The 13,900-nt window shown below is 44.2% G+C and overlaps 1 protein-coding gene across 1 annotated transcript in view; it reads right to left on the reverse strand.

Moving 5' to 3' along the window:
• Positions 1-7,898, reverse strand: part of LOC139283361 (semaphorin-3D-like) — a gene marked incomplete at its 5' end in the record, with an annotated part of 37,847 nt that extends 29,949 nt beyond the window's left edge. Inside the window, one exon of the mRNA XM_070903359.1 lies at positions 7,730-7,898. Coding sequence (XP_070759460.1) covers positions 7,730-7,898 — 169 coding nt within the window. The remainder of the gene's footprint in view (positions 1-7,729) is intronic.
• Between the last annotated feature and the right edge of the window lie 6,002 nt (positions 7,899-13,900).

Here is a 13,900-nt window from a genome sequence, read left to right on the forward strand (position 1 = left end):
AGCTCCAGGACCTTCAGGAGCTCCAGGAGCTGCAGGAGCTTCAGGAGCTGCAGGAGCTTCAGGAGCTTCAGGAGCTTCAGGAGCTGCAGGAGCTGCAGGAGCTCCAGGACCTTCAGGAGCTGCAGGAGCTGCAGGAGCTCCAGGACCTTCAGGAGCTCCAGGAGCTGCAGGAGCTGCAGGAGCTTCAGGGGCTTCAGGAGCTTCAGGAGCTGCAGGAGCTGCAGGAGCTCCAGGAGCTTCAGGAGCTGCAGGAGCTTCATGTCGTACGGAGGAGTACGAGAAAACTGGTGAACGCCAGAAGTTTTTAAACCACTAAAGAATAAATCATACAAACAGACATATTTCCCGCTGCGTCCAGTGTTTATGCTAAGCTAAGCTAAGCTAACCTTATCTGGAGCTTCCACTGCGCTGAACACACAGAGAATTTTCTTAACATAATTTTTAAGTCCACACACACACACACACACACACACACACACACACACACACACACACACACACTCATGCATTACTTACTTTTAAGGAGGTTGAAGTGTTACAGAGTGTTTGGTAAACACTTGGGGTGAAACTGAGCGAGGTGTCAAAGTGAGTCAAGCAGAACTGAGTGTGTGTGTGTGTGTGTGTGTGTGTGTGTGTGTGTGTGTGTGTGTGTTTAATCACTCTGCACTTGTGTAGAAGCTGACATGAACAGTCGTCCCTCTCACAGCCGCCTCCTGAGCCGCTGACAAACATCAGAGAGGTAAAAAACTCTGACTTCTGACCTGAAACCAAATCTGACAGTGTGAGAACTGCAGCGTATAAAAACCTCCCTTCAGGTAATCACAGGAAAGTGTGTGTGTGTGTGTGTGTGTGTGTGTGTGTGTGTGTGTGTGTGTGTGTGTAACTACGAGCTTTAATCTGCTGTTATCTGTTCCCACTGTCTCTTATCTGGTAACGAGTTAAAGATCGAGGGCGTCTGTCAGCCTCCGACTGTGCGACGTTAACCAGTGTCAGTGTGTGTGTGTGTGTGTGTGTGTGTGTGTGTGTGTGTGTGTGTGTGTGTGTGTGTGTGCGTGTGTGTGTGTACACACCCCCTCACCCTCTCACCACTGTCTGCAACACAAGCAGAACAAACCAAATAAATGCCAGAAATAACATATGATAGCCAAACTGAAATTGAAATAGTACTAAATAGTAGATATGACATTGTAATAGAACAGTAATAGCAGAATTAATACAAATATAAATGAAATTAATAATCATATAAAATAATAAGAATAATGTCAATTAAATGAAGTCAGACACACAAACAACTAGCGATAAAAGAAAAAAGCAAACCACTTGTACTATACACAGCCACTTTTGACACCAACATTAGATATTTTTTACAGTATTTCTACCACACTGACATGTTTAAAAAAAACTTAAATTATTAAAGAAAAAATTATTTCAGAAATGATTTCATCATCGTCACTCGTTGCCTGTTATTAGATTCAGATAGATTTAATTCAACTTTCAAATTAAAATCAAATGGAACTAATTATTAAAATTATTATTTTCCTCACATCTTACCTCACTTTTTACCCACACACACACACACACACACACACACACACACACACACACACACACACACACACACAGTTTAACCTTAAGCGACCACAGTTTTAATGTTTTAATTAGCAGCAGTCCTCTCTGACCTCCTCTGTCTGTTCCTCCTGTTCTGGTTCGACTCAGGTGGTTGACAGCTTCATTAACATCAGGAAACCGCTCCACCCGACGTGTCACCTCCCCCCTCCACCCCCCCCCCCCTCCTCCTCCCTCCTTCCTTCCTTTCTACCTCTTCTTTTCTTTCCTTGCCTCCTTTATTGACACCTCACCCTCCACAAACCTTTCATTTCCTGCTTCTCATTAATCTTTCATTAAAGTTTTACTTCCATCGTGACTCCTTCAGTTTTCTCTCCTCTTCCTCTCTCTCTCTTCCTCTTCTCCTTTCCTCTTCTCCTCTCTCCTGTCTCTCTTGTCTTTTCCTCCCTTCTCTCTTCTGTCTCCTGTTCTCCTAAATCTACTAACTATAATCACAGCGGGGTCAAAGGTCAAGGTTCACAGCATGACACCACAAGGTACGGGCAAAACCTCCCGGTGGGCCGCACACACACACACACACACACACACACACACACACACACACACACACACACACACACACACACACACACACACACACACACACACACACACACACACACACACACACACACACACACACTCCATATTTCAGTCTTAGTTTTGGTTTGTCGTCATTCAGGCTGACTTGAATGAGCTTTGACAGATTCCCCACAGCAACACATGCATTTATTCTCTGAGTTTATGTAATAAAGACGGACACACACGTGTAGTGACACACCTTCGACTGGAGCGCATGTGTGCTGCAGATGTGTACGTATGAGGATAACTGTGTGTGTGTGTGTGTGTGTGTGTGTGTGTGTGAAGGCAGCTGTCAAAATAATAATTGGATATTTGTACGTATGTAGAGGGTTAGGGTTAGAGTATTCTAGTTCATGTTTTGCTATCAAATTAGTGTGTGTGTGTGTGTGTGTGTGTGTGTGTGTCTGTTGGCTCTGTACTGTCACAGCTATCAGTTTGTGTGCTTTTGCGTGTGTGTTTTATAAATTTCCCATCCCACAGTCCCACATGAGGTCAGTGTGTTTTTGTTGGATTTATTCCACACGAGCGTCAAAACTCCTCGTGAAAAACAGCAGGAAGAACCAACCGGCCGACACCGACGCACATGAAACAATAAACGAGTCGCCCAAACACAAGCTGACACACTTATATATATACATCTGACTTCTTGAAATGTAGTCAAAATACACAGCACAGTTATGAACATCCTGGAGCCACTGAGCAAGAGAAAAGCTGAATTTAAAATGCTGCTTGGCGTTGGTCTTAACACGAAGCACACACGATTTCACAACAACTGGAAAGTATTTGAAAGGTAAAAAAGTATTTAGTTGGCGTGATAGGCGGCTCCGGGACGTTGTGCTCGGGGGGGGCTGAAACTCAGTTCGCTTTGCGGGCCGTCTCCACGCGCACCTGCTATTCACGCGAATGTGCAGCAGCGCAAAGTGCAGCCGTGCTGGCCGGTGGTGAGTACAGATCAGAGGGTGTGGTGATCAGTGAATACACGGAGATGCTTCGTCAGCTACAGCGTGAACACGCAGCAACATACATGTTGTTGTTATTCTGTAGCCGCCTGATGACCTCACAGCTTTCAATCCCTTTGACTCTGAACCTTTAGTTGAAACTCTTCCTTCAACGTGCACCAGCTGTGTTTGTGAAAAAACTACATCTTTCATGACATTTTCCTCATTTGATTTGGCTACTTTACAACTCGACTAAATATCGCTGAGAACCAGCGTGTCGTTTCACATGGACGACTGGATGGATGGAAAACAAAAGAACATTGTGAGATGCATTACAATTCTGGTATATTCTCAAATATACATTAAATCTCCACACACACACACACACAAACAGATCAGATGGACATAAAGGGCACCTGCATGTGTTTAACCGATCACATTCATATTTATGGTTTTTATATGTGAGGTTGACGGGCCGAGAAAGTGTGTATGTGTTGTGTTTGCCTGAATACATTTCTGTAAATGTGAGTCAGTGTGTGTGTGTGTGTGTGTGTGTGTGTGTGTGTGTGAGAGAGACACCAAGGCAGAGTTGACGAATGTTCGGCTGTGTGTGTTTTTCAGAAGCCAGAAAGTAATAAAGAGCAGATTGGAGTGAAAAGATAAAATGTTCACACACACGCAAACAGGTTAAAACTTTCAGAAACATCGTGTATGTCCGTCCATCTCATGTCTGTCTCTCTGTCTTTGTCTGTTTACTTTTGGCCGATGATGTGTGCACACACATACACACTCATACGCACACTCCCACACACACAAACACACTCACTCACACACTCCTGGTCAGGTTAAAGGCTAACGGAGTGTGTCTCCCTGCAGGATGAGGGCTGGTCTCTCTGGATTCCTGCTCAGGTCAGACACTGGGTCAGCTGTGACGCACACACTCTCTCCCTGTGTGTGTGTGTGTGTGTGTGTGTGTGTGTGTGTATTAGCCCCTGAAGCTCCTGTCTGAGTATCTGCCTTATAAAATCTTAATAGTCTCTCTATTGTTGAACCTGCAGCTACAAACGCAGCAAGAGAACCACGTCTGACTTCATTAACTGGAGTTCACTGCTTCACTTTACTGCCGTGAAAACCACTGTGCTGCTACTGTTAGTAACGCCACACACACACACACACATGTTTCTCTCACCATGTAATCCATCACACGTCAGTGGTATGAAATCATGAGATTTGCTCCAGAATGAGATCTTGACTATTTGGGGAAAACGGAAAGAGAAGGAGGTCACCTGCTCTCGAGGGAAAAACAATGACTGGTGGAAAAAAAACAAATCTGTCTGAAGGAAACCAAACTTCTTCTAGTTTCATCCTCAAAACTTTACATTAAATACCCAAATAAAGATTCAAGACTTAGAGATTCAACTGGCACCTAAAGATGCCACATAAGTTATGTTGCAGGAGACATCTGGAACTTTCCATTTGGTGTAATGGTGCTGCTCAGTATCTACAGTATTCATGGAGGTAAACGCCATGTTCTGGGTGCACTTTACTGATCCCGTCCCCAGGTCGTGTACCGTCAGTCCTTTGTCCACAACACAAAGTCAAAGGGAACCAAAGCGGTGAAGTTGTGGACCAGAAAACCACAAACAATGAGCTGAAAGAAGCCAGAAAGATTCAGATTCAGGTGATAATTCATCACTACGACCCTTTTTGCATACAAGAAGTCATGTAATCAATCGTTGGTAATAATATTGACTACAGCTGCATTAAGTACTTCGCTTCTGTTGCCATTTGGGGAAGTCTACATGAACAACTGCATCTCACGCTCTTCATCAGCAAAGTGAACCGTTATCATGAGCTTTAAATGTGGGACACCATCACACATAAAGATACCAAGGTCAAAAATGAACTTCTGTACTTCAGATTTTATTGTTTTCATGGACATGTAATCTATATTTTCATGAACATAACTTGAAGTTGAATTTGTTGTTTTTCATCTGGTTATTTGTAAAAGATCTACAGCTTCCTATGATTGGCCTCATATTACGTTGTCTTTACTCAAAATGACATTTAAACCTTCAGGACTTTGAGGACATTTAACAAAGCGTCCTTTATCACTCATTGTATCACTGACATTCATGCAGTGTTTGACCGCCACAGTCCTGTCACCTCATTAGCAATCATGCCAAACCCCCCCCCCCCTCACTTGGACACAAAACCTGAATTGTAAAGAACAACACAGTCGCTGCTTCAGTTCTTCCATTCATCCATCCACTCATTCATTCAGCGGACGGCTCACTGGACAAACATCTCACTAACCGCCACACAATGAAACCAGCCTCCCTGAACTAATTGCTGCTGGATAGGAAACAGTTGTTGGCTTTGCTGCTGTTGTTGGTTGCCAAGCGGGAAGCAAGCATTCGTGTTACAGAGACTGGGAGAGGGCAGATGACTTCACTGGTGATTTAAGTGTCTGTGCAGCGCTCTGGCTCTCATCATGAAGAACACCTTTTGTTCTTATTTTTGTTTTCGAGAAAATCGTTTTTATTAAGGAAAATATGTATAAAAAAAACTGGCTTTGGAGGCACTGGCCCACTTTTCTTTGTTGCACATTCACACAGTCAGAACGCATTAGAAATACTGTAATACAACTACATACAGTCCAAATACTCTGTACTGTACTATATACAGTATTTGGACGTTGACACGTGTTTCTTGTGGTGATGTGAACATTGACTGCCGTCTCTAAGCAACGAAGGCAGAGATAGCGTGACGTTAATACGTGCGGCAGAACCTCAGGACGGACGGAGGGATGTGACTTTGACACCGTTTGCATCCCGTCTCCTATCGACAGTCAACGCTGCTTTATTCTAATCATGATCGGGATCTGTGCCTAACCTTACTCAAGTCATCTGAAACATATTATTTGTGTTTTATTCTGTTTTACCGCCAGTCTCCACTTCCAGCATCATTCAGCCACGTTCGTATTGGATAGTAAGATTATATCATGTGCGTATAAAGGTATAATAATCTACTTTAACCCACAGTACAAGATTTAATTAAATCATTAACATTACTAACGTTTGCTTTGCAGGGTCTGGGGGGTAACACGGGAAATAAGCCCGATTTGAAATAACGTTAAATCTGGACATCCAGGATGACAGTTAGCAGTTATTTAGGCAGTTTAAATTCGTTTCCTTCGTCTTAATCTAATTGGGGCTGTTTTTAACATTTAAGGGCACCATTGTGCTCATCAACACAGCATCACCTCCCATGTTGTTAATCTGTTAATCCTCCATTGTATTCCTTCCCGCTGCTCCAATTAAGTGTTTTATTGTAGAAAAAAGCATCTGCTGTCGACATTAAGTGAGACGTCATAGCACATTGTTTTCTAAAACTCTGGAAAGTGAAAAGAAAAAGCAATTTTACTGCATATTGAGAACATTTCTAAGGTTACCACATTCACCAGATTGCTCTGAGGAGACATGACTTCACTGATCTTTATGATACTGTCATAAAGTTCTCTTCATGTCCGACAGCGGATACATATATACTGGATACAGACCCCTAAAATCAGACATCACGACAGCAGGGAAACACTTCACTTTCAGTAACTTTATCCTGTTTTGACTGAGCTTTCGTTGCAGTGTTGCATGTTAACTGAGCGCCACTGAACCAAAAGTAAGGACAGGAAGTGAAAGACAAATGGACTCTATGTGAAAGGAAAAGACATACGGTGGACGGACAGACCAGTTCTGTCTCTGACTTTTCACTCATTTATGGGGCTGCTGGTTTAGAGTTTGTGCTGCTCTCTCTCTCTCTCTCTGAAGTTATAGAAAATACAAAAACATTAACTGTAGACAGAAAAATGGAGCTCAGTCTGTCATTTGTCTGTTTAGTGGAACAGAATTCACTTTCAGCGCTGAGACGCTCGGCTTCTAGCGACTGATATTTTTCTAGCATGCATCACAACTTCATCACTAACTGTACCACTCACATGATTCTGATATTTCAACATGAAAGCAGAACGTCACGCTTGACTGGGCGTGCTCCCTCACTGGTCTGTTGGTGCCGGTGAGAAAACTATGGCTGCCTCCAAAAGGTAGTGAGTAATTACTGTCGAACTTTTCATTTGGAGCAAACTAGCTCAAAGTATTGTAAGTACCTATCTTGATATTCTTACTTGTGTGAGTTAAACATTGATTATTCATTTATGAAACAGTTACCTCAAACAACCTGGACCCTCTTAATGTGAAAGTGCATTTGCTTGGAGGTACCACTAGTTTGTTTTGTTCACACGCGCGAGGATGCAGGCAACGCAGAACACGTTCCTACCTTTGTTTTCATGCTATTACAACGATCAATAGCTGGCGGTGACGAGACGCTGATAACCAGGACGATGATCCAGCAAACGTGGATGTAAACAATGCACGATTGAAACACTTGTATGTATTTAACACATTGTCAGATCTGAAGGAATGTGTTTGTTTTGAAGCTCGGTTCTCTCTTGATCATTACAGCCTGACATCATTTCACATTATTGCATCAAGCCACATGATGCCGTGTTATTCTTTTGCGTGTTCAGAGCAGTGTGTAGGGTTTCCTACCTGAGTGGGAGAGCTGCAGCCGGGGCCCGGTTTGGCTCCAGGCTTTGGCATCTGGAGCAGTGATGGAGTCTGCAGGCTGCAGCCACAGCAGCGGGAGGAGACACGCCAGCAGTATCTGAAGAGACTCCACCCTTCGGGCTCTGACTCCTCCTGCTGCCTGCAGGACCGCTGTCATCTCTGATTGATCTGCACTGACGTGGAGAGATAGATGGAAGAAGGTCCAACCAACTGGTCACATCACACTCTGGGCTGCAGGAGGAGAAATGAGAAAGAGGGAGGTGGGGACGGATTGGATTTATTTTTGCCATGACGTTTTGTGCAGACAGTCACGCTTCCCAGATGATGTATGTACACCATCATGCGGGCGACATTTTTGGTTCAGAGTGAAATATCTTGACAACTATTGGATGGACTGCCATGAAATTTGATACAGACATTCATGTCCCCCTCAGGATGAACTGTAATAACTCTGGTGATCCCTTCTCATCTAGCGCCATCATCAGGTCAAACTTATAATTTATACCGCACTTTGTTTTGTGACCAAATACCTGCAAAACTAATGGCATTCCCATCAGCCTCAGCTGTACTTAGAGTAATGGTAATTACGCTGATGGACCAAACAGCTGCTGTAGCCACTTTAGTAGCTAAAAATTTAATAAAAGTTAATAAAAGGAGGGAGGCCTGGGCTACTCCTTTATATGAAAGAAAAGATGGCGATAGATTCCAGTAAATTAAGTCAACAAAAGAGGTTAAAGATAAATTATTGGAATTACTGGAATTTTAGGTGTTTACATTCATATTGGAAGAGACCAGACTCCAACCAAAGGGGCTTACCAGCCTCTTCATCTGAGGAAACACTGACTGCAGCTCTTTTGGCAGAGCAGAGTATCCAGAGGTCTCATTTATAAAACATTCCTAAATGTGAGCACATAGACTCAAAAACAGAGAGAGAGGGAGGGAGAGAGAGGGAGGGGGGGGGGGGGGAGAGAAGGAGAGAGAGAGAGAGAGAGAGAGGGAGAGAGGGGGGGGGGAGAGAAGGAGAGAGAGCGAGAGAGAGGGAGGGGGGGAGAGAGAGCGAGAGAGAGGGAGAGAGAGAAGGAGGGAGGGAGAGAGAGAGAGAAGGAGGGGGAGGAGAGAGAGGGAGAGAGAGAGAGAGAGAGAGAGAGAGAGAGAGAGGGAGGGAGGGAGGAGGGAGAGAGAGAAGGAGGGAGGGAGGGAGAGAGAGAAGGAGGGAGGGATAGAGAGAGAGAGAGAGAGGAGGAGGGAGGAGGGAGAGAGAGAAGGAGGGGGGAGGAGAGAGAGGGAGAGAGAGGGGGAGAGAGGGGGAGAGAGAGGGAGAGAGGGAGAGGGAGAGAGAGAGAGGGGGGGGGGGGAGGGAGAGAGAGAGCGAGAGAGAGAAGGGGAGAGGAGAGAGAGAGGAGAGAGAGGAGAGAGAGGGAGAGGGAGAGAGAAGGAGGGAGAGAGAGGGAGAGAGAAGGAGGGAGAGGAGAGAGAGAGGGGGAGGGGGGGGAGAAGGAGAGAGAGCGAGAGAGAGGGAGAGAGAGAAGGAGGGAGGGAGAGAGAGAGAGAAGGAGGGAGAGAGAGAGAGAGAGAGGGAGGGAGAGAGAGAGAGAGAAGGAGGGAGAGAGAGAGAGAGAGAGAGAGAGAGAGGAGGGAGGAGGGAGAGAGAGAAGGAGGGAGGGGAGAGAGAGAGACAAGGAGGGAGGGATAGAGAGAGAGAGAGAGAGAGAGGAGGAGGAAGGAGGAGGGAGGAGGGAGGAGGGAGAGAGAGAAGGAGGAGGGAGGAGAGAGAGGGAGAGAGAGAGGAGGAGGGAGGAGGGAGAGAGAGAAGGAGGGAGGGAGGGGAGAGAGAGAGAGAGGGAGAGAGGGAGAGAGGGAGAGAGAGAGAGAAGGAGGGAGGGAGGAGGGAGAGAGAGAAGGAGGGAGGGAGGGAGAAAGAGAGAGCGAGAGAGAGGGAGGGGGAGTAAATGAGAGAGAGTTAGAAACAATAGAAACTGAACACATGCTTTCTGTTTGCAGAGAGACTTGAAACTTATTGTGAAAAACAAGAAACATTACAGTCACGAGAAGCAATCTTTTCCATCGCATGTATTAAATAAAAATGTATTTATTTACCAGATTAAATCTGGTTATGTGGTAATCACACAAAAGAATAAAAGACATTAAAGCATTTATTTTTCAAAACAAGGGGATGAATCTCATACTTACAGATAATTAAACTGAAACAACCCCAATATCAAGTCTCATGGAATCACTGCACATCTGCAGGATAAACAAACCAAAGAACATAGTTTTGCTCTTTTGACTCACTCCCATGTCCCCTCTGCACCGTCCCTGTGTCCTTAGCAAGCCAGCGGACACCTGAATAAATCTCTAGAACTGGGTGGCTGTGTTAATGTAGTTCACGAGGGAAACAGGTCAATTTATCATTTTGTACTGTTTACTAATGTGGTGGCAGGCCAGTCTCAAGAGTTTAGTTTGAGGAATTCAAGGTGAGAGAACCTGCTGAGAGAGGGAATACAGTTAGCCTGTTAGCTAGCCTGAACGCTGACCCCCCCCCCTTGTACTCTGAGGCAGAGAGAGGACACAGGACAGCGAGACAACGGGAGCAAGACACTCCGACTGAAGGCGTTTTGAGTCTCTTTGTAGTCGTTTGATTTACAGTTCAAACAGAGGCTGTGGTCCCGTGGGTCTGCTGACCCCGCTGGGCCTCATGTCGGCTAGGCTCGTTCAGAAATCCAAATGTTGAAAAGTCTCTGACAGGAAAGCTAATTCCCTCCCCTGTACTGGAACTACAGCCTCACCATGAAATTATTCCAGGTGGCACGGCACAACGCAGAGTCATTTGCCGAGCTTGCAAGCGGCGTTCCAGCATTTTATCACATCATAATTTATCATAATCTGTCTGGCTAGCATCTTGTCAGCAGGGTTTAAAGAGCTCAGCAGGCTGGAAAGACGCCTGCTGAGAGAGGAAAGACAGTCCGAGGGCTTTAACTTGGCTCGGCGTGACTGAGACTGCGTTCGTCAGAAGTGTGGAAGAAATCGTCAATTCATCACACCTCAGACGAGACTTCTATACGTTGCTTGTTTACTGTGCAGAACAGTCTGAAGAGGTTTCTTATCCGACCCAGCAGAGTCTCTGTGTCTGACGCTGCAAAAGGCTTTAAAATGTTGTCACTGTGGAAAGATTATGTTTCAAAGCCTTAATACTACTAAAAGACGATGACTCACAGCTTCAACAGGGAGTGAATAATCACAGCCTCTGATACCTTTTATCCACCAAATGGTAGCCTGGGGAGAAAACCCTTTCAAATTAAAAGCATTCCCTCATAATGCCCTGGCGATGACAGATTATCCTCTGTAACGCTCTACATTATGTTCCTAAACTGTGAACAGCCAAACACAACAAACACACGTCTTTAAGTTTTGTATATTAGAAGGAAGACGAAATGAAAGTACGTCTGAACAGAGAGAGAGAGACAGAAAAAGAGGAGGAGGGAGTAAATGAAGAAAGACTCAACTGAAAATAGGATGTGTGTCTGTGCAGTGAAGAGTGAATAACAAACCACGCCTGAGTACATATGTAACCAACAATAACTATTATTACTATTTTTCATAAACAGTTGTACTGTAGTGTAACGTAACTTTGATAACGTCACTGTTGTTCATTTGTGTTTAACACTTGACTCGAGGAAACGACCTCCTCAGGACTGTCAACGTGGAGACAGACGAGGAACAAACTGTCTCTTCCTCTCTGCTCATCTGATGCAGAGTGTGTGTGTGTGTGTGTGTGTGTGTGTGTGTGTGTGTGTGTGTGTGTGTGTGTGTGTGTGTGTGTGTGTGTGTTACAGAGAGAGAGAGAGAAAAGAAACTATGTGGACGACAAAATCAAGGCGAAGGGAAAAACATTAAGGGATATGAAATTTAAATGTGTTTGTGTAAATCAGTGAGCATGCAGTTTGTGTGTGTGTGTGTGTGTGTGTGTGTGTGTGTGTGTGTGTGTGTGCGTTTGCTTTGTCCCGAGGAAACTTGGTTGTTGACGAGAGTTTCTAAATAAATCCCTGAAGGAAACTCATCGTTTGTTTCCCGTCTGTCTGTCAGTTTGATTTAAACACACGGCTGAACACACACACACACAGACACACACAGACACACACAGACACACACACACAGACACACAGACACACAGACACACAGACACACAGACACACAGACACACAGACACACACACACACACACACACACACACACACACACACACACACACACGTCGACCTTTGGAGACTGAAAACCGTTTGTTGTGGTGTGTTTTACTGCTCTGATCATTACAGTTGGATAACTCTATCATCGCATGTTCAGCGTTGTTGTTGTACCTTTAACTCTAAAGCTCCTCAGTTCAGGTGAAAAATCACAAAGCTCACGAAAAATGGCTCGTTCAAAAGTTCTAAACAGCAAAATATGGTTAAATATACATCTTCCGAGCACAGTTTTCATTAGGGCCTCAACTAACAATTATTGGTCTTAATCGTTAAATCTATGAAGATTCCTGAAGACAAAGTTATAATATTCAAACAGCTGGTTTTGTCTGAACATCAGTAAAAAATAACCTGAATGAATATCTAAACAACGCAACTGTGCGAGTGACAGATGTTAACAGCTAACTATGCGACATATTCTGGTGTTTTGAAGTAAACAAGTGCACAGGAGAAGTGGGTTGTACTGCAGAAGTACTAAAAGTAAAAGTTTGCATTGTTATAAGTCTTTATGTTTGCTAGATGAGTGTGTGTGTGTAGGAAGAGGCTGGAAGGTCAGCACTGACTACACACCTGGGGGGCCGGTCGGGCTCACCGGAGACACCAGAGAGCGGCCCAGCGAAGTGATTCCACGAATATCTGCGTCTCGAAGCTCGTAGCATCATTCAGTCCGGTCTACTGGGATCTATTGTAACTACTGTGAGTCCAAACTGACTCCCACTGCTGTGCGTCAAAGAGAGTGTTTCATCTTCAAAATGTACGCTTTTGTCACCTGAGTCACCTTTGTTTCACCTAAGGCGCTGAACAGCATCTTCTCCTTTTTTTTCTTTGTTAAGCGTTCATGTTTGTTCAACTTTAGAAGCCTCTAAAGTTGAACTTCACAAGTACACCAACACAATATAATAATAATAATAATAATAATAATGATCTAATGTTAGAAATCCCAGAATCGTTCATTCAAGTTTCAAACTGATTACAACCTTTCGAGACATGTTGATAAAGTTTTACACACACAGAGGAGGAGAGGTGGATGATATTGTTGAGGAAAAGGGTTCCCATGGTTATCAGCTCCACCCATCTTTATTTTCTCTTCCTGCTGCACCGTGGGGGGTCGGTGCTAAACAATGACTAAACAAGCTGTGTCACATCCAGGTTTTCAGCCATGTCTGGACTTCCATCGTTACACACGAGGACTTGCATGATGGCATTTGATATGTTCCTGTGTTGTTTCTAACGTACATGGAGAGACACGGCATGAGAGAAAGATGAGAGTCAGTCAGATGAGAGACGCTGTATCACGTTGACCCTCTAACCGACGGCCTCCAACACGACTCTCCTGAAATAGACTGTTTTTGCTTAGAAATGTCAACTCTTTGTGTAGAGCTTCCTATGTTAGTGGAGGGGAAGGTTTGTTTAAATAGGGAGTGAATAAAAAGTCTAAAATGGACTTCCTAAATATGGAAAAAAATCGACAAAAGATAGTTTCTATCCTGTTCGTCTGTTTTCTGCTAAAATAAAACAAAATGTTCAGCTTTTTCAGTTACAGTGATTAGAAGCTTTATTGTTATTAACACATGTAGGAATTAGGTGAAAATAAAGGTTTGTGTTCAAAGAAGATGCTGTGAGATCAGCAATAAGAAGAAAATAGATTAAGAATACCATTAATTGTATTCACAATGTTATTATTAATACATTTTAAGATCTTTCAGCCGCCACATGGAGCAGCACTGCATTATACTGAAGGATAAATCATATACACAGACTTCTCTGACGAGACACTGTGGACCTGTGACCTGGAACAATTATTTAATATAATAAATAACATTCAGCATCGTTTGGACCAGAACACACAGAGCGAAGGAGCAGATGCATGATGGGAGGTGTGACTGCTCACTGTATACACCTCTGACCTGCCTTG

Source organism: Enoplosus armatus, chromosome 3 (genome assembly GCF_043641665.1).
Source record: "Enoplosus armatus isolate fEnoArm2 chromosome 3, fEnoArm2.hap1, whole genome shotgun sequence".
Taxonomy (NCBI): domain Eukaryota; kingdom Metazoa; phylum Chordata; class Actinopteri; order Centrarchiformes; family Enoplosidae; genus Enoplosus; species Enoplosus armatus.